The sequence below is a fragment of the Sphaeramia orbicularis genome, chromosome 24, assembly GCF_902148855.1.
Source record: "Sphaeramia orbicularis chromosome 24, fSphaOr1.1, whole genome shotgun sequence".
Taxonomy (NCBI): domain Eukaryota; kingdom Metazoa; phylum Chordata; class Actinopteri; order Kurtiformes; family Apogonidae; genus Sphaeramia; species Sphaeramia orbicularis.
Genome location: NC_043979.1, coordinates 36,642,992 through 36,663,226, shown reverse-complemented (window position 1 = coordinate 36,663,226; position 20,235 = coordinate 36,642,992). Strand labels below are relative to the sequence as shown.

The 20,235-nt window shown below is 39.1% G+C and overlaps 2 protein-coding genes across 2 annotated transcripts in view; one reads left to right on the top strand and one right to left on the bottom strand.

Annotated features, from left to right (window-relative positions):
- afg1lb (AFG1 like ATPase b) overlaps window positions 1–6,717 on the bottom strand; it is a 36,896-nt gene extending 30,179 nt beyond the window's left edge. Inside the window, exons 1-5 of the mRNA XM_030129098.1 lie at window positions 6,561–6,717; window positions 5,968–6,290; window positions 2,187–2,253; window positions 1,933–2,034; window positions 1,559–1,686 (exon numbers count right to left, since the gene is read on the bottom strand). Of these exons, the coding sequence (XP_029984958.1) occupies window positions 1,559–1,686; window positions 1,933–2,034; window positions 2,187–2,253; window positions 5,968–6,290; window positions 6,561–6,675 (735 nt within the window). The 5' untranslated portion in view covers window positions 6,676–6,717. The remainder of the gene's footprint in view (window positions 1–1,558; window positions 1,687–1,932; window positions 2,035–2,186; window positions 2,254–5,967; window positions 6,291–6,560) is intronic.
- Window positions 6,718–7,792: 1,075 nt separating this feature from the next.
- Window positions 7,793–20,226, top strand: snx3 (sorting nexin 3). Its single transcript, XM_030128659.1, has 4 exons — window positions 7,793–7,995; window positions 16,495–16,590; window positions 16,882–17,006; window positions 19,425–20,226. The coding sequence occupies exons 1-4, from the start codon at window positions 7,834–7,836 to the stop codon at window positions 19,528–19,530; spliced, it is 489 nt and encodes a 162-aa protein (XP_029984519.1). The 5' UTR covers window positions 7,793–7,833; the 3' UTR covers window positions 19,531–20,226.
- Window positions 20,227–20,235: the final 9 nt, after the last annotated feature.

Genomic DNA, 20,235 nt, shown 5'->3' with positions numbered 1-20,235 from the left:
CGACTGATACCCAGAGCCTCATTTACATGGCTGAGTGGAGGAGGATGCTGATTGGTATAGACCCCCTTCACCCCCAACTCCCCCTACCTCACAACCTCTTGTTTATGCATCACAAACAACGCGCACATGTCTGCTTGTTTCGACTCTATTCAGCAGTAGCAACAGTCGACAAGTGAAAACAGCAAAGCAGGCGACAGCAAACAAAACAAATCAATGAGAATGCACAAACAGCGCCGCAGTTTAAAATGTGAAAGACACACGGATGAAAGGAGCATCTCTTGATCCTTGCAGATGCATAGAGAGTGATTAGAGAGAGCAACTGCGCCTTCTGTGACCTTTGACCTGCTGGCATTAACAGTAATGATATCAATAAAAGGAACAACATTGTGCCACAACCAGATGTGCCTGTTTGACTAATGATAAAGACACAAGCACACATCCTTCACTGTAATGACTAACTACCTTACAGAGAATAGAAAGAGCCTCAATAGTGCCACTCTCCTTTGATACCAGAAGGAAAATGGTGTGAATTTCGGCAGCGTTAATGGCTCAAAGTGCCTTTCAGTTGTCTTTATACAGTGTGCAGTTAATAAGCACCTAAACCATTACAAACAAGGTATAAGGACTATGTGGGTGAAAAAAGAAGTGAAGGAGCAGATCACTGACTAAGACAGTATAGCACATGGAAAAAGTTTTATCTTAAAAAGACCAAATGTGAAATGTAACAGATTTGTACAAAGTTTAATGCACCAAGTCCTACTGGAAGTTTTTTTTCTGAGTGGTGCTATATTTCCAAATGGCCACTAGGTGTCCCCAGCCCTGTTTTTGTCATGACATCTAGTTGTCCAGAGAAGACTCTTAATTATAACTGCTGATACTGAAATAAGAATACTACAAAGCCTAATATTTAAAACTATCCCTTAATACTTATCAGGAAAAAAGCCATTACCTAATGCACTCTTCACAAATAAAATATTGTAAAATATAACTGTGTTTGTTTTCACCACTGAGATTTCAGGATCACTGCACTATGAGACACTAGATAATCAAATCTTTATGTCAGATAGATTTGGGCTGCTGTTGTCTTTACGTGTTTACACTCTTTACATGTCTTCTGTAATAAATACATACTGCATGCTGTCTCATGCCCTTGCGTCGTGAGCATTTTGGCCACAAACGAAAATGCATGCAGACTGGTTAAAATAATTACTCACATATATAAAGCATCCTGGAATGCTAAGAATGTAAGTTATGCATTTTTGCCAATATGCACCATTTTGTTATTGTTAATATCCCTTAAAAATGACGCAGATTATTATTATTATATTTTGTCCGGTAAAGATTGGTTCAGTATGACTGATTTATATGACTGTCTATACCAATTAAAAAAGTATTCATCTTCAAATATTATTCAGTGCTAAAGTAAATGAGCTCAAAACTATAAAACACATAACTGTAACCACAATTCTTACTGTTTGTGTTTTGACTAATATCCAGACAGAATTATGAACATGCAATCACATCCATTCCACACACAGCTTGTAACAGACTTGCTCACCTGAAACTCGTCAAAACATAAGAGGCAGGTTTCATTGCTGATCTCCATGGCAACCGGTGATATGGGGTCATAGGTGAACATTTTCCCTAGCCCCCGTTTTGGCAGGCTTTGTTTTCGCCGATGGATCCCTTTAAGCAGTAGACAAACGTCAGGCACATCTTAAAGCACACCTGCGTCGCTAACCAAAACCCACTGACAATACTGAATAAAGCACTAATTTCACCTGTATGCATAATGGTAGACAATTATCAGCAAGGCTTCAGGACCAACACTGAGATAAATATAGGATCTGCAGCGCATTACAAGTCAGAAACTTCCACAAAGTCACACACGCCAACCGTCTGCAGTTAATGCTGTGGGAGGAGGATACTCACTTTTGTGGATGTCCAACATAAACCCATTGAAGTGCACTCTCTTTTTATTTGTATTTTGCACATGGGAGAAAAACAAATCCATGAGCATAGTTTTTCCTGTACCTGTAAAAAACAGACATAGAAATCAACCTCCCAACTTATTTTCTTCTGCTCTTTTCAGTGCTAAAAGAAACTCCATATCAAAAGACTGAAAGTTAGAAAAATTATATTTAAGATCATAAAAAAAAAAAAACACTTTTTATATCATATCTTACCAACATCTCCATATATGTAGAAGCCTTTGGGTGGTGGTGGCGGTGGTGGAGGAGAAGCAGGTTCATCCTTTAGAGGCAAAAGAATGACATGAAAATGATTTTACAGTGACATATTTGTTTAATATCAAATCCTTTCTCAGTTGTTTGTCATCACAACAAACGATGACCATAAATAACCACACACCAGTCTGTTTTTCTGAAAATTTGCATAGATTAATTCCTTATTTAATATTGCAAGACGTTATAGCTGTTGACCTAAATAAACTTAGTTGTATTCATTATCATATAACACTGAATCATCGTTTGATAAACAAAGTATGCTGAGGCATTAAGCCACCACTACAGTGTGAAGTTTCACATTCTCCAGACTAGCCCACTGCAGGGGAGGAAGACAAAGGGGATCTAATCAACAAGACAAGCCAGGGTTCCCACGAAAGAAAAGCATCATCAGTGGAACAATGGGGGGATTTGTCAGACAAAACGGAGAGGACTGGATGAGGCTCCATACGAGATGGAGTGGACTTGTCTGTGCAGCCTGTTTAGCGCTGCTAATTGTGATACGGTACTGTTGCATTGAGGTGCTGCTGGAAGTCATTGTGCTGCCTGCCTCCTATCATCAAAAGGTCCTTGCTTCAAAAAAACGCCTTGTGTGTGACCAAGCTGAGAATAGCAAGTAAAGCCAAATATCTCTAAAGAGGGCCCAAACTGTGTAAACACATGCATCATTAGTTTCAGCATGACATGTACTGATAACTTGAAGCATATCTGTGGAGAAAAATTTAATTTCACTTGTTCTTTGCAGACTTTCAGTAATATGATCGAGGTTTATCCGTATAATATAACCGGGAAACATCAGATAGTTTTGTAATGAACTCAGTATTATATTTAAAGGACTGTCCTCTTCAAAATTGTATTGAGTAACTATTTCATGGAGGTAGCACTCAGCGTCCACAGCACTTAGTTTCTACTGCACAAGGAGCACTTGACTCTGGTAAATGCAGACAATGGTCGATTGAAAACTAAATGAAAAACAAACTTGTTACCCATCCTCTCTCTGTGCCCTCTCCCTGGTCCTCCACCCTGCTCACCCCCTTTCCCCCTCCATCTCTGCCTGTCCTGAGTTGGAGTGAAATACTGGAAGAGCAACAAGCCTTTCCCGTCTGCTCTGGCATAACAGTGTGTGACTTCTCCCTGACTTCCCAAGCTGCCCTATGGCATGGTGGGGTAATTGTCAGTGGTGGCTAGCAGCCATTTTGCCACGGCAGAGTGGAGAAGGACAAGGCTGTCCCTCAGCCACTCTGTCTAGCTGAGCTCTGTGGCCTTGTCTCACCTCCTGGTAGAGGATATAGACTGGCACATGAGTGGAAAGTTCACATGCAGGACATAGCCACTTTGGCTTTGAAATTACTGCTTTGGGACAAATGCACCTACAGCCAAAACTGCCACGTCGCTCATCAGCCTCGTTAATAGAGTCAGTAATCAAAGTTAGATTGAACTGGTACAACTGGAAACCTGCAGAGTGAAGGGAGACTCAATGATGCAGGTCTGACTTGAAGAGGGCGGCTCCCACCAAACAATGGACCATTGTTAGCCGACCATCCGCAAAACCACGCCACATTGGGTCAATATTAAGTCAAGTGTACCCTCCTCACAGACTTGGTCAGTTATTGAGGACAATGGCGGCACTTTCACAGAGAGAACAGACACCGAAAGGACAGTGTTGTGACCTGATTCAAACCAGAATAATTGCATAAGTTCTCAGTCAGTGTGTATGTGTATGTGAGAGACAGAGCAAGAAATAAGGTGCACAAAGAGGAGGGGGGTGGCGGTGTTGATAGCCTAACACCAAAGTATTTGTCAGAGTCCCGAATCAAAAGCAAAAAGAACAAGAATGGCACAGACAATAGGGATCCCCTCATTACTGCATGGGGACGGTGAGAGAGTGAGAGGGGTGCCGGGACGGGCCCAGCGGGAGGTCTGCCCTGCTGCCTTCCAAAATCTCTTCCTAACCCTATGTGTCTGTGCCAGCTAACCAACAAAAAAACTCCCACCATGACATGCTAGACAGTCAGCTCCCCTGACCTAAAAACAACAACAGCCCCCTGCATTACGCTGTTCCAAAACTCACATGCACAATACACTTCCCAGACCCCTACCCTCCCTTTGACCTGAGCCCCATGGTCACCAGCATTGATACAACTGGAGTACAGTGCAATGGACTCTGAAGCCCCTCCATATGCTAGACGTCAACAGGGCTTTATAATTGAATGAGTCCAGATGCTTTACTGTAAAAGGGCTTTAAAGAAATCCACGCCACTATGAAATTTTTGAACTGCATCTCTGACATCTCCCTTTTTTATTTTATTTTACCAGTACTTCATTTCTACCATTTGATATAAATTGATACCTTGAATTACAAAAATGATCACTATGATCACTACACTGTAATTCTCCTTTATTAAAACAATATGACAGAATAAGTTTGAATCAAATGGGTTACTCCGTATAATGCAAACTATTAAGGTTTTATAATATGGAGGAAAAAGGATGTATACATGAGGGAGTCATTTATAGAGACAGATGACATGGACAAACATCTGTCCAGGATGACAATATCACCAATGCCTCTTTTCTGAATGATGCTCCATCTTTTGTTCCGAGATTGTAGATTGAATGTCAAGAAGCACTGAAGCTGTTCTGGTGGTCCAATGACTCACAACATGTTGGTTTCTCCATTCAAGTGTCACTGATGTGTAGCTACAAAACACAGTACTTAAAGAGATAACCTTGGTGAAGGGAAACTTAAGATTGCTTTCTAAGTGAACTTAAACATTGAGTCTCTCACTAGCTTCAGGAACTAAACACTACATTTTAAAGGCTTTCTAGAATTAGCCTGAAGATGCATGGAACCTGGTTTAGGATTATGCGGTGACTATGTTTACACTGTAGGTCTTAATGCTCAATTATATATATATATATATATATATATATATATATATATATATATATATATATATATTTTATTTTTTTTTATTTTATTTTTTGGCTGAAATCCAATTTTTTTGCGTAGTTGTTCACATTATCATTTAAATGTGCCTGCCATCAGACTCATATATGAACAGTCTACAGCAGGGGTGTCCAGTCCTGGTCCTCGAGCGCCGCTATCTTGCACGCTTTAGATGTTTCCCTCTTCCAACACACCTGAAGGTCACAATCAAGCTTCTGTAGAGCTTGATCATGGGCTTATCATTTGAATCAGGTGTGTTGGAAGAGGGACACATTTAAAACATGAAGGATAGCAGCCCTTGAGGACCGGATCTGGACACCTTTGGTCTACGGTCTTGAAGTGACCTGTGTTTACAGTAGTAAATATAGATCTTACTGGATCCCTCCTCCTCCTGTCGTATTTCAATGATGTAAAAGTTTGATGAAATGTGACATGACTGTTCAAACTGAAGTCATGCTGCAAAAAATCTGATATGTATCTGATTCAGGCCCACATATGAAAGTGGCCTCGGTATGATTTCAAGAAAAACAAATGTATTTGTGCTGTTCAGACTAGATATGGGTAACATATGGGCAAAAAGTTGGATTTGGGCGACTGTTACCTGTAGTATGAATATAGCATTAGACACTGTATGTTGCTTTTTCCTTTTATTTGACACCCATCTGTCCATGCATACAAGTATAAATATGACAGATTATAAAGGCTAGGTAAGCTTTAGGTAATCATGTTGGGTGCAATTTTAATATGCATGTAAAATTCACTAATTGCCTTTACCTTGTCAAGAGCATCATTGTCATTGGGTTCAGCAGCTCTGGTAACTTTTTCTCTTTGAGGCTGTTTTTTACTCTCATGTGAGTGTAAAGGTGCTGGAGGTGACTTGAGGTAAATGCTGTTACTGTAGTTCTTCAGATTGTGCTGCAACAGGGCCAGATGTTGGAGAACATGCCTCTGCTGAGCGTCTCTCTGCAGGGAGCCGCACTGAACGAGACGGTCATAGTGTTTAATGGTTTCACTGGACTCACAAACCCATGATGCTGATGGTGAATCGGAGGATCCGGGAGAAGCAGATAAGCTCTCTGCCCTCCAGCTGATGTAACCTTGAATAAGAATATAAAAAGTCGTGCGCAGGTCATTCGTTTTCCAGTGTTTCATACAATGAACGCTTTCTTTTAACGTCAACAAGACTGTAATGTTAAGGAAAGAGATCACACACACCGTTCTGCATCACAGTTACTCAAAAACATGTTGTATGGAGCAAGATTATCCAAATTATACAGACTGTAGTGAAGGGAGCAGCTATTAATGTATTATAACGTACTGTAATATACTCTATAGCCGCGTCCGTTACATGACAAATAAACACTTACCTTTTAGAGTATTACTCGATGGAACACAACAGATTTGATTAGAATAGAGAGCGGTGCCTTTCAATAAAACATTCACTGAGGATCTGACAGCGGCAGGTATCGTGTAAGCCGCCATGATGATTCAAAATGCCAAAGCTTTATTGACAGTCACTGGAACATAGGTCGAATGTGAATATTGAGGTGCTGGGATACGTTTAAGCAAATTTTGTCTCTAAGAAGTATGTATTACTTAAAAAAAAGTGTTAGTTTTTATATAAATGGCGTGTTTTTTTAAATTCTTATGCAAAAATACAAAGGGTAATTTACTGATGTTAACTTTCATTAGGACAGTTTCACATCTTTAAAATAAAAATGTCTATATCAAACCCCATTTGAAGTTGTTTTGTAACTTAAAGTGAATATTTATTAAGTCTTTTAAATATTAACAAAACTATATAGGTTTTATAAATTAGAACTTGACATTGACGTACAGATGTTTGGCTGAGGAAGTCTGTCTCATTCCTTTGTTTATGTCAAATGAACATGCATGATTGAGCATTTGTACATTCTTTCTAACAATCTAAAGTAAGAAAAAAACTTACATCACAGTTTTCATCACACATCTTAAACATATGTATTGACGAATTATAATCACACGGAGGCCTATTGAAACTTGTTTTTTTATGCGATATATTTGTTTTTTTATCATATGTAATACTCCAATTGAACATTTGCAAACAGAGTTTCCATAGATAACATCATTTTAGGACCAAAATACAAGTCGTATCAGTTTGTTGAACACTGCAGCACATGAACATCTGATGCTTTTCACTGTGTAATTGATTATATACCGTCAAATAAGTGAATAAAAATCATGTAATCGGTCCAAAGACAGGGCAAGACCACCGACCCCGCTGGCGGATTGTAAACAAACCGAGCAGCAGGTGGTCGACGAGCGTCAGCTGAACCTCAGCTGATCGGAAGTGCCGTTCTCTTGGCATTTAAGGTAGCGACAGTGACAGAAAGAACAATACCAGAAGTTAGGTGACATGCCTTCAAAATAAAAAAATACAATGTATATTTTCTATATTGCTGGTTACTAGGCCATTCTTATAATCTAAAAAGAATTTAAGTATTAATAGTATGAATAAATATATGTAAAATATGGACAAAGTTTTGCATTATCTGGAGAAAACGTTTACCATATAATTTATTTTGAAAGACTATACCGGAACGTACATATTTGTTTGCTCTGAACTTGACAACTAATCGCTGCTACAAGGACAGGGGAGAAATGGCTAATACCATAGCTGATACAAGAAGGCTGTTCACCAAGCCCCAAAACCTAAATGACGCGTATGGGCCGCCGAGTAATTTCCTAGAGATTGATGTCAGCAACCCTGAAACAGTCGGGGTTGGCAGGGGCAGATACACCACCTATGAAGTCAGACTGAAGGTGAGCCTACATGAATAAATGCTAATGACGTTAGCTTTTAAGCTAGCAGTCTTGCAACGTCTTTAATGTGATCGAAGAAAGTTATTACGTCCTGACATCAGGGTGGTCACGGATGCCATTATATTCACAGAGCCGATATTTGAATACGTCAGTGACTGTCTGTTTACAGTAATTTGCTTTTTGGGAAACAAGATAACAAGCGCTACCAAGCTAGCATGCTATTAGCCGTTCGGAGAACAAACGTTACCTGACATCAAACTTATGTCGTACTGATTGTGCGGTTGAGTTGATGCTTATTGTCCCTAAATAAATAAATGACTGAACTGTATCATCTAGGGCTTTGATAGCATCACTACCATGACATCAGTGATTTTGGCATCAGTGATAGCAGACGTGTTGTAATCTCTTAGAGAGGGAAATTTGTTTACATCAACATCAAATGTTTTTTCCACTGTGGCTCGATAAGAAAGCTGTTTTTCCGTTTCACTCTAGAGTCGTATTTACTCATGAGCTGGCGTTACATAATCAAATACAATGTGGAAAAAAGATGGGGAACAAATAATCCCTCCAAAATAAGTTAAAGCCTTCTGGACAGTTAGGAGCTGAACTCCAGCCACACCCCACTTTCTGACCACAAATAGATAACAGCATTAGTTATACATACGGATAAACCTATCAGTTTGACAGGGAAGTATGGTTCCACATTCATTCATCCTCTGCTATGCACGTAAACACTATTCGTGCTTGGGTTAGAGCTGTGTTGATCTGACAGTTTGTAACTTTGCTGATATGACTAAACCAATATTCATACTCCAGTACCATACCAAAGGGGAACAAAACTAAGCAAGTCAGCTACCGTGGAAAAGCAGACAGGATGCAGCATGGTGCCTGATCCACCCCCGACAGCACATTTCCTTCCTCCTACTCAACAAAGGAAATAAAGTGATTTTTCTTTCAGAGATGTTCTTGTCAGTTACTGAATAAAACACTGTCTGTTATCCAAATGCTTAATGCATATAAACATCCAGATTTTTACCCTGTCTGGAGTGTGATATTTTAGCCCAATAGTTTATGCTCTATCAAAGCTTGACTTCATGAAGTGATCACTTAGGCGATGGAAAAAATGTTAGAGCAGCTCTTCCTGTTGATAATCGTGTGTGTTTGTAATAGCAGGCTTCTGTGCATTATTGCCTTTACACAAGATAATGATGGCTGTCACTTGTTTTGAGCTTTCAACATGGTCTTTACCGGATAGCTTTTGCTTTGTTGCTGTATTGTCTAATCCAAACCTATTCAGCTCAAGGCTGTAAAAATAAATTTAATATGTTGTGCCTTTTACTCAGGAAAATGTAATCTGTAAACTCAAAAACATCTGCTGATACAACAAACCCTCAAGTTAATTGTTTCAGTGATTTGAGGCTGTAAGTCTGTTATTCAGCCAACATTCCATATCAGCTTTTAAACCAATATGAATGATAGGATAGGTGTTCAGAATAATGAAGAATGCTAGGTTAAGAAAGGAATTTAAAATAAATCAGTATACTGTATATACATCTTTCAGATGTCTTTCCAATATGTTCATTGAATCAAAAGATAGTTTAAGTGAAGACGCCAAATACAAGTAGATTAAACAGGCTTAAACTGAGGTTTCTTTTTATTACTTACAACTTTTGGATCTGATAAATTGTTTTGTTAAAAGGGTTTTATTTTTATCATTGGTGTCTCCTCACAATTTTGCATGAATTGAATCATTTAAAGACTAAATTATATGCATTTTTAATCTACTGTTTCAGCAAAGTCTAACTGCAATTAGATTCATCTGATTGCCCTGTCACTTATTTCTCAATTGTCATTTCAATTGACTGACACCCCTGTAGTTAGTGGCCAGGGGTATTTGGATAGGTTATCAGCCCTTTAGTATTTATAGTTTTCCTATACCTTAAAGAAATGGGTTAGGGAAGAGAAGCCGTCTCCAGGCATTAGCGTTGAATATAAGGCTACTGTACTTGATTAGCGTGTAATAATTAGCATATGCGTGTAATCAGCATTATTGTGCACCTCATAGCCTTGTGTGACCCTGCTTTGCATAAGACCACAGAAGAAGCGGTGCATCCCTCACTTCTCAACAAATGTGGTGTCAACTTTGCTTTGCTTCTCTTCTCCTTTCTTTAGGTTTCTTTAGAAGCATTTTACTCCATCTCCAGCATGTTAAGAGCATTAGCCACAATGCCTGGGTCTGGAATAGAGAACATTTGGATCGTTGTGTTTGTTTTCCATATGCATATATTATTTTAGAATTAATTAAATTTCATTTAGCTAATTATGGAATACAGTTTCTGATTAGAACTCTTTGCCTTGTCTTCTGTTGTAACTGCTGTCCTGCACTAGAATCCACCTAAAATCAAGAGAGCCCTTGTGGCTGCACTGAGAGAGTCTGCTTAATCCCTTCATTGAGAGAAGAATGAAACAGGCCAGGGTGTGGGGGAGCTGGAGGTTATTCCCGCTTCTTACCCCCCACCCCCACCCATGGGAGGGCAGAAAGCCACCCCCTCACCAGCCTTCATCCTCTTGCCCACTTGTCCTGTTTCATTGCAGGCTATGTGCCCATCAGTTGCTTAGTTCATAGTGTAGTTTCCGTAGTCTCTCTATGTATATAGGCCTCCTAGTTTACTGTTTAGAGTAAACATTAGCACAAGAGCTTATTCCTCCTATGAAACTGCATAATGTTTGCCCCGACTCTCTTTAAATGCATGTATTCACTTGGCTTGTGACTCATCGGTAGTGTCTGAATGAGTGTTCGCAAAGTTAGCGGTGTCACAAATTGTACAAGGGTTGGATTATCATGTGAGAAGCTAACTGTTTGCACTGGCAGCGAGACAGGTTGCGCAGTCAATTGTTGACAGCCAGGCCTACATTTTGTATTTTGAATCAATGGGATCAATCTTCCCTCTTTCAGCCTGTGTTTTTTTAAGAGGTGGAAGTTCATAGTGAAAGGAGGCGGATATCTCATATTGCCTGAGCAGACTTGTAATGTTCACTGTCGTTTTGAAACAATAGATATTTGTTCTCATCAAAATAATTTGCACTGAGAATGATGGACACTGCTAGATTTTCTGCTAGACTTGTTTTTTGCTGCACTAATGGACAGACTTACTCAGCAGAGTCCTATCATGTCACCTTAATGTTTTTTTTGCTTGTTGTCGGTTTGAAATCAACCCCCCTCTTGCACACACACAAGTCTGGTATATTTGTTTGGACCATGGCAAACTGGATGTTGGAGTTGGGGGGGTGGTGGAGGGTATTATCAGAATTTCTTGTCTTTAGCTAGTTCCCATCTCATCCAGAGAGCACATTCAGGGAAGCGAACTTTGGGATCTCACTTTGTTTATGGATAGGAGTACATAAAAGGCCTCTTATAGCTCTGTCTCTCACTCAGTCTACTACCCCTCCTCTTCTCTACTCCCATAGCTTCTCCCTCTCTCTTTCTTTCTCCTTTCCATTTGGGCATTGGGGCGGGGGCCTTTGGTCATTAATAAAATGGGGAGAGATGGGGAGTGGGTGTGTATGTGGGGGGGCGCTTGTCAGACACAGTCAAGTGTAATCCAAAGTCTACAGCATCCTCTTCGACAACTATTTTAATGGAAATAGGGAACATATTGTATCAAGGCTACCATATCCTACTTGAAATGACAGTATCAAAAGTGGGAGTTGATACTATGGCAACAAAGCAGCTTTTTGCCAGCTAGGCGAGTCGGAGAGAGGGTAGGCTGTCAGGCCGCAGGGGCCGGCAAGCGAGGGAACGAGTGAGAGAGTACATGGAGAGGCGAGAGCAAAAGACCCGTAGCCCTAAAGCTTTTGTTCCCAGTCATTTTTACCCCATTTTGGAATATGATGCAATGAGATGGTATTATGTTGCCATTTTTAATGCTATTATTCTGAAAGGAGAGTATATGGGAGGGGTAAGAAGGGGCCATGGGGGAGGTTTAGGATGCACACTCTCAAACTTGACTTAATCCATCCTGCTAAAAGCTAATGCATGGTGGCCTTGAACTACTCTCTCAGGAGATGAGTGATCTTTGTCCCCTCTCCCATTTTTTTCCTGTCTCGCTGTTTTTAAGGGTTCTGCCTCTTTTCAACCCATTTTCAATGAGCCAAAGGTATTGTGTCCCACACATTATGAATCGAATGCTCTTCCTATAGAGTGTAGATTGCATCTCGTACATGTATAATGGAAAGTGAAAGTAGAATGTCTGCTACTAGAAAGACACATCTAGCTTTATGCACCTTTTAAAGATATAGCATCCTCTATTACTGGAAAAAAGGCCATACACCTGTTGAATGTTTCCCCCCATCTTCTCCATGGTTGATCATAATCTACAAATGTGAACTCAGAGTGCCCATGAAGGCAGTTGAGTGAGATGACGGCAGGACCTCAGACCAAAGTAAAGTCTTGATGTTTATCTCTTTTGTGTGAGCACTCATAAAAATGAGTCAGATGTTCTTTCTGGTTTATGTTAGACATGGTTTGTATTTTCCTAAGAGTAAATTTTGCAAGGTTGTTTTGCAGCTCTAAATAAATTATACACATATGTATAATTTTTATTTTGGTTTTCTCAGAGTTCTGAAAATGTGTTTTATTGTTTTTGTGAGCTTGGGTCTCCAGTCTGAGAGAGGCAAAGTGTGCCTTTTATATAATTAATGAAATGCTAAGACCAGGCCGAGTGTGGGCTGGTCCCATGTCCTAAACACTGCAAAGGGCCAGTAAGTTGAGAAACCTAGGTTCTAACCTCTAACCAGCCATAAAGAGAACAGAGGCCAGGGAAACCTGATCTTTGACTCGAGGAGCTCTCACGCACCGCCTCTCTCAGTCTGTGTGTTATAGAGTGAGAGAGAGCGAGTGAGTGAGAACTCTCATTTTTCACTTCTGTCGTTTGTGTTCCTCCCCTTGTCCTGCAAGGCCAATCTCTTAATCATAGGGTTTGAGAGTGAGAGAGGATTGAAAGACCAGGTGACTTTCTTTTTCTTACACTCTCTAGCAGCTCTATTGTCTGCAGAGGAGTGGTCTGAGTTCGACTGTGTGTGTACTAACAGGCTTGAATGCTGTGGGCTATTATGTTTACTTGTTAACGGTGTGACTGGTCAAACCTTTATACTAAATACCTGCGCTTGCATACTTCATCTTCATAAGTATGTGCTTGTGTGCGGTTAAATTCTATGTGCACATGATGGGATTAGAGTCACGGCGGTGGCAGATTACCTGTAACTGTGATCTGTTGTTGTGGGGATTAACTTTTGCGGCACTCCATGCTGTGAGGTAACATGAAGCAGCGGGGACAGACCATGGTGAGAGGAGAGTGGAGTTAATGCTAGAGCACTGGGGTGATAAAGCTAAGATAATCCACTTCTTCTGTGACCTGAGAAAGAGGAGGAGTGAGGGGCACGTTGACAACTTCACCTGGAGAGAACTTTCAATAAGTGGGATGGAGAAGTATTTTTAGAGGGTGTGTGTGGGAAGTCAACTAGAAACTGACAAATGCACTCAGTTCTTTATAATAAGAGTAAGGAAATACTCTTGAATTGAAGATAGGGATTTTTCTGGTCTGGTCAAGGTTAAATCTGACTAGATCCAACAGTACTTTATTATAAAATGTCATTTCCATACAGTGACTCTTATTTCTGTCCACGTGTTGATTTGGTGCAGGCACCACAAGGACCAGAATAAAAAAGGTATATAAATGTTCTTTGGTGAGAAAAAAGGGCAAATGGCATGGTTTTAGAGTGATGTAGCTTTCATTTTATAAGGGACACTGGGAATACATACTCATTTCACTAAAACAGAATATTCTGCAAAAACGTAGCTGTAGGGGAGTCATAGAAGTTGAGACCCAGTTCTAAATTCTCAGATCATTTGCCTGCATACTTATCCACCTCTTAGATTTATTCTTGCATATTTTCCTGACAGTTGCACATTGCAAAACAATGACGTCAAATTTGCATTACTCACCCACACTTTTGGGAACTTGTACCAAGGACATTATAAAGAAGAGGGTACAGTTTTATTTCACAAAGAAAAATGACAGCATTGTAATGTCTGCAAAATGATCTGTTAAATGAATGGTCACAACAACAGTTATATGTGAAAATGTATTTCTATGCCATACAGACTTAAATCTGAAGAGTGCCACTTTTTTTTCATTTTTAAAAGTTTGTTTTCCACAAAAAAAAAAAAAAAAAAATTTGGAATCAACAAGAGACTTGATAGAGAACTGGGCTGATCAGCAGAATCGACAGAGGCATTTGTATCAGTTGATTCCTTTCCTTCCATCATTGTAACTCATATTACAGTGTAGGAAACCACACACGGCCTCTGTCCAATATCATCACACATATGCAGCCAGCGCTTATGCTGTAATTGGCAACAACAGCCTTCAGTTTATGCAGCTTTTGCTACATGTGCATCTAACTTCCCCAGTATTTGATGGGTTGTTTCTCTACTTTTTTCCTCCTTGCAGTTAATATCTCTCATGTCATATGCCAGGTTCAAATACTTGCAAGATAAATTAGATTGAAATCTTGTCAAGTGACCCAGGAACGACAGGGCACAAAGCACAAAAAAATGGCACGTACAAAGAACTTAATAAATTCACATTTCTGAAATGGTAACATTCAGGAGAGGGAGTCACTGAGTGTTTTGGAACCATTATTATTAACCCACTGATAGTCAAATGTCATATTGTCAACTCTTTCTTCATTTAAAAAAGATCACTGTAAAATTTTGCTATATCCCATTAAATCTCAGCTAGAGAATGGCATTTGTTTCCTCTGAGAGGAACACATGCCTGTGTTTTCTCCAAGGAACAACCACACGAGGAGTCTCAAGGGCAGAAAATCTGACTTATTATCACATACTAAAGGAAATAAAGAGAAAGGAGACTGAAAGAGAGACCATGAGCACTAAAAGACGGCTCCTGTCCTCCCTCATCCTCAGATAGTCTTACATAGACCAGATGAAGCTTTCAGCCTCTCCACTGTTGTTCTGCTCTTCCTTTATGACCACATACACCCCCTGATTTTGCTTTTATTCAGATATTTACTCAGCCTTCTAGTTAACTTCCTTTATTGCACACAGTCACATTCGTCTGCTCATCGATCAATCTGCTGCTCACACTGTATTCATGCTGCATCTACTTGCTCAATTGCTGTGCTCTTGTGATTCCTTCTTCCATGAATTCTGACCTTCTCTGAATGTTGCCTGCCAATGAAATGCTCATTCACTCTCTTGTTTGTACATTGTCATGACATGGCCATGTGCTGTCAGGACAAGTGAAGAGCTTTGGCATTGTGCTGTAATGTGCTGTTTGCTTCAATGTTCTTTGTCAATGTCGAAACATCTTCCAGTTTTAATATGACATTCACTCTCAAGTGCTTGTCAACAGCAACTTGGAATTATGCACACATCTGTGCCTTGGTGCACATGAGCACACAAAAAATGGTGAAACATTTTTAGAGCAACAGACCTTGGTGAGCAAAACGTAAGTGAACTTTTAACCGGAGGCCAGTTTCAATTTTTCTATTCAGTTTAGTTCAATTAAAAGGAGTCTTTGTTTTCCCCTCTTTTTTTCCTTTTAATGAAGTCAGAGTACTAACACAAGGCTATGTACAAAATCTGCTGCAAAAAGGCTTTCACTCTCTTTTTGTTCAAGTTGGCACAGCCACTCCCTGCTGCTTCACTAATAAATGTGTTATTTACACTATTGCCAGAGGAAATGCTTTACTCTAATGGTTTGGTGGTTTTTCTGTTAAAAATGTATATTGTGACTTGTCAAGGGTTTAATTATTGCTTTAAATCTTTTAGGTTATGTTCATTTCTTTGAATTAGAAGAAATAAATGTTGCCTAAATTAAATAAAAACAGACAGGATTACCTCATTGAACATTATTAACATAAAAAGCCAACATGTATCACAAATAACATGCACTAATGTGCAACAAACCGTAAATACAGTGCTTGAAGTAAAGTAACAGAACTGAAACTGAGATTTTCTATTCCCGTATTTTAGGTACCCTAAGGAGGTAGTATAATGATGCACATCTGTCACTCTATCAGCAGGATGGTGCAAAATTTACTGCATTGATTTTCATGAAACTTATTGAATGGGTATTATACAGGCCATGGACGAACCCAGTACATTGTGGAGCAGATCAATAAAAAGGGGCTGGGGCTTGAGATTTTTTTTATTGTCTGTTTAGTTTTTGATTGAATTTCAGGACTGTGGGGCTGGTTTAGTTCTAGTGTAACAGATTTTTTTGACTAAGAGAAGTAAGCACTGTATAACTGTGGATTCACAGGATGTTATTTAAGCTGTTTCTACCCATTTTCCTTCCACTGCAAATGATTCCTGCGTGTAGTAACTGTAATGGTTTATAGACTGTTTCCATGTAAAACAAGATATTTGACCAATGGCAGCTTTACATTTATGTATGTATTTTATGTTCGCAGACAAACCTTCCCATCTTCAAACTGAAGGAGTCGTGTGTACGGAGGCGATACAGTGACTTTGAGTGGCTCAGAGCAGAGCTGGAGAGGGAGAGCAAGGTGAGTTTATTGAAATAAGGTAAATATCTCGGCTGGATTGAAGAAAGTTATTGAAATATCCATATTTTTATTCCTTGCCGTTGCTACAAAGAGATCACCTTGTGTGTTTATTTGTCCTGCTCTTAGTAGTTTTAATCAGAAACTGTCAGAAATTGCACATGAAATGTTTTATATTCTGTATTATTACAAAACAATTATTTCTGTTGTTTTTGTGTTTTTATATTCTAAAAGCATCAGCGCTTTAACCTGTGTCTTGTTTTATGGTTTTCTTTGGTTTCTGCATTTTTTCAGGTGGTTGTTCCACCTCTCCCAGGAAAAGCTTTTTTCCGGCAGCTTCCTTTCCGAGGGGATGACGGGATATTTGATGAAAATTTCATTGAAGAGAGGAGACAAGGTCTGGAGCAATTTCTCAACAAGTAAGGCTGTCTGCAGTTTCCCCGTCTTCTAGTGTTCTCCCGCTACTTAGTCAGGAGGTTAAAATGATTTATTCTTTCCAATTGTTTTTCATTGTAGCCTCAATCATATGCAGCTTCTGCCTTAGCAAGCTATTATTTTAACTCTCCTGAACAATGAAACACTTGTGTGCAGTAAGTAGATTCAACTTTTTCACTTCTCTTCACATTGTTAACAAGCTGAACTCACAGAGATGGTCAGGTCTTTTTCTCACTATCCTCCTTAATTCTCTTTTATAATTACCTTGCAAAGGACAAGAACAACCAAGAGGACTCAAGTGTGCACCCCCACAACATAATTTTTTCCACATTTGTTTTATTGTTGATGTGTAATTTATGATAATTGCAGCTCAAATTACAGCGCGTGGTTCCATGGGATGGTGTGTGCACCTCTGCTTATTTTTGATCCAGCATGTCCTCATTTTCAGCTGCAGAACAATAAAAGTTACAGTGTGATTGTAATTATTTGCTTTGATTGCAGACTTGCCCATTATCTTTGTTTCATGTGCAAATGCATCAATGTTTCCTGTTGGAATATTAAGTGCGCAAAGACAGTTGAGAAAATTAAAAACCATAAATATGTTTTTTAAAGAAGATGAGAATGTGTTGGCAATTAAGATTTTTTTTTCTCTTGCTTCCTATGAATGAAACACTGCTGTTGATCATGTCATTGTTCAGACTTAATACTGGGCGACGTGGCTAGCAGGATTGTTTAATCTGTGATTGAGAGCATTGTGAAGAGGAAATCTTTTCGAATGGTAAACATGATTGTCATCACAAAACAAGTGAGAAGGAGGAGAGGAGATAACATCAGTTTTTGATTAGGCTAGTTAACCATAATTCAGGCTTCAAATAAGAAAGAAGGTCTTACATTCTCACCTTCGTCTCGACTCAGAAAGCAAGCCAGGCCTTGAGATTTCATCGTACTTCTGCTGCGAAGTTGCTTTAGATATCCAAATTTTATGATTTTGCAAAGGGGTGCTTTTGATCTTTGCAGGTATTTCAATGGTATTTGACCTGTGAAGCCTTTCTGAGGCTGCTTAATTTGTCTGAAATATTTTTCATTAAGGCTTAAGGTAGGTGCATATGTACAATGTCATCACATTGTCATGTTCTAGGGAAAAAAATCATGTTTGAGAAATGTAATGTTCAAGGGTCTCAGGTGCACTGGCTGCTTCTCGTTAAGCTTTTCTGCGTCATCTCAGAGGACATTTGGAGAAGCCTAATGTCAAAGTGGCTTTAACAGAAGAAAACACAGCCCAAATGTATTTTCTACTTCTTCTGTTTGGATAACTAGTAATAGAGGTGATTGGGAAGTAGACTTTCCACCATACCAATTAGAACTGAGTAAAACATTTCAATACTTCTATGGCACTGAACAAATTGAGTAGTAAACATTTATCAAAAAATGTGTTCTTGCTAAGGGAGTAAAACTCATTTGCACTCATGAATGCAGCCCATACGTTGAGTTTTTATACATTTTTAAAGTTCAACTTGTGCTAAATAGATTCTTTTATTTATATTATTAAAGTGCTTTACATTGAAAATATTAGGCTGTGTAAAAATACATTTAAAAAGTTGAAATGGACAACTTAAGTTAAACCACAAATAAATAGTTGTATTTATTGAAGAATTGAGCAATAAAACTTGGATTCATTTTAAAATGTACACTCACAATGTGTAATGTCATTTTCTTTTTTTTTGGCATTAATGCTAGGGTATCAGGATTTGTACTCTTGTGCAACAAAACACAGAGACCAAACTTCACTATGGTACCCCAACTCATTTTCTACCCCTTTAACAGAACTCCCCAACCTGTGGCAAAAAGGTGTCATCTAATGTGCAGTCGCAGAAAAAATTATTAGACCATCAAAAGTCATCAGAAGCAGTGGTTATGCAATCAAGTACTAACTCCTGTGTGTATCATGTGACTAAAACAGACAGAAAAGAAAACATGGAATGCCTAAAAGCACTGTTTTTGGCAGCACAATGCCATAGCTATTGATGTAAGAACTGAAGTGATTTTGGTTATCAAGAAAACCATGGAAAATGGTTACATATCAGCTCTGAAATTAAACTATTATGGGCTATTTTTGTTATCATATTTGTCCAAACAAATGTGCCTTATAAAATATTACTGTACAGTCGTGGAAATAATTATTAGACCACCCTTGTTTTCTTCAGTTTCTTGTTCATTTTAATGCCTGGTACAATTAGAAGAAAACAAGGGTGGTCTAATAATTTTTTCCACGACTGTATAGTAATCTTTTCTATTTAGTGCTTATCCTTTGTGTCTGTTTTACTGTGTCTGAGTAACATCAGGCCTTGTCTTTGTGAAGTCACTCAGGTTTCATCCCTGCCTTTTGCGCTTGTACTCTGCAGAGTGGCTGGTCACCCTTTGGCCCAGAACGAGCGATGCCTGCACATGTTTCTACAGGAGGAGTCTGTGGACAAGAACTACACCCCATCCAAAGTCAGACAAGCCTGATAGAAGAAATTGGCTCTGCTTGGCCTGGCCTGGCCCGGCCCTGCTCAGCCCAGTTGGGCCCACATCCCAAAGCTCTCTTCACTGCTCCAGGTTTCTCTCAGACAATAAACGTTTCAATGACAACCCCCACCCCCCCATGCCCCAAAATAATATCATTCACTGCCTCTTTTTGTTTAATTAGTCACCCTGATCGGTGTTTGTTTTCACTTTCTAATTGGAGTCAAGAATGTTCGACACATAACTGTGGTTGAAAGTAATTTATAGTAATTTCTCTTTATGTCTGGAAATGCCACTAACATGGATATATTATGTATTTATCATTTAGCTATGTCATGAATATATTCATTTATATAGTAACATTAAATGAGAGTTCTATGTATGCTAAGCTCTTGTAAAGCTCCACAGTGTTTCCCATTGTATATCCTATATTGGCATGTTGCTCACCATACTAGCAACTGAACACACATTTAACGGACCTCAAGTCATCCTTAGTTGGTCCTATTTAAACGGAAGCATGTGTGTAAATCAACCAGCACCTGCCCAGTTACCACAATGATTTTCTAGTAAGGAACAAGTACTATACACAGAGGGAACTGCAGTATTTCTACTGGCTATATGCATTTTGAGATTTGTATACTGCTGTGCCATTTTTGTTTATTTTGAAAATTTTCCAATAAAATAGGTGAAATGTCCTCACGCTCAAGT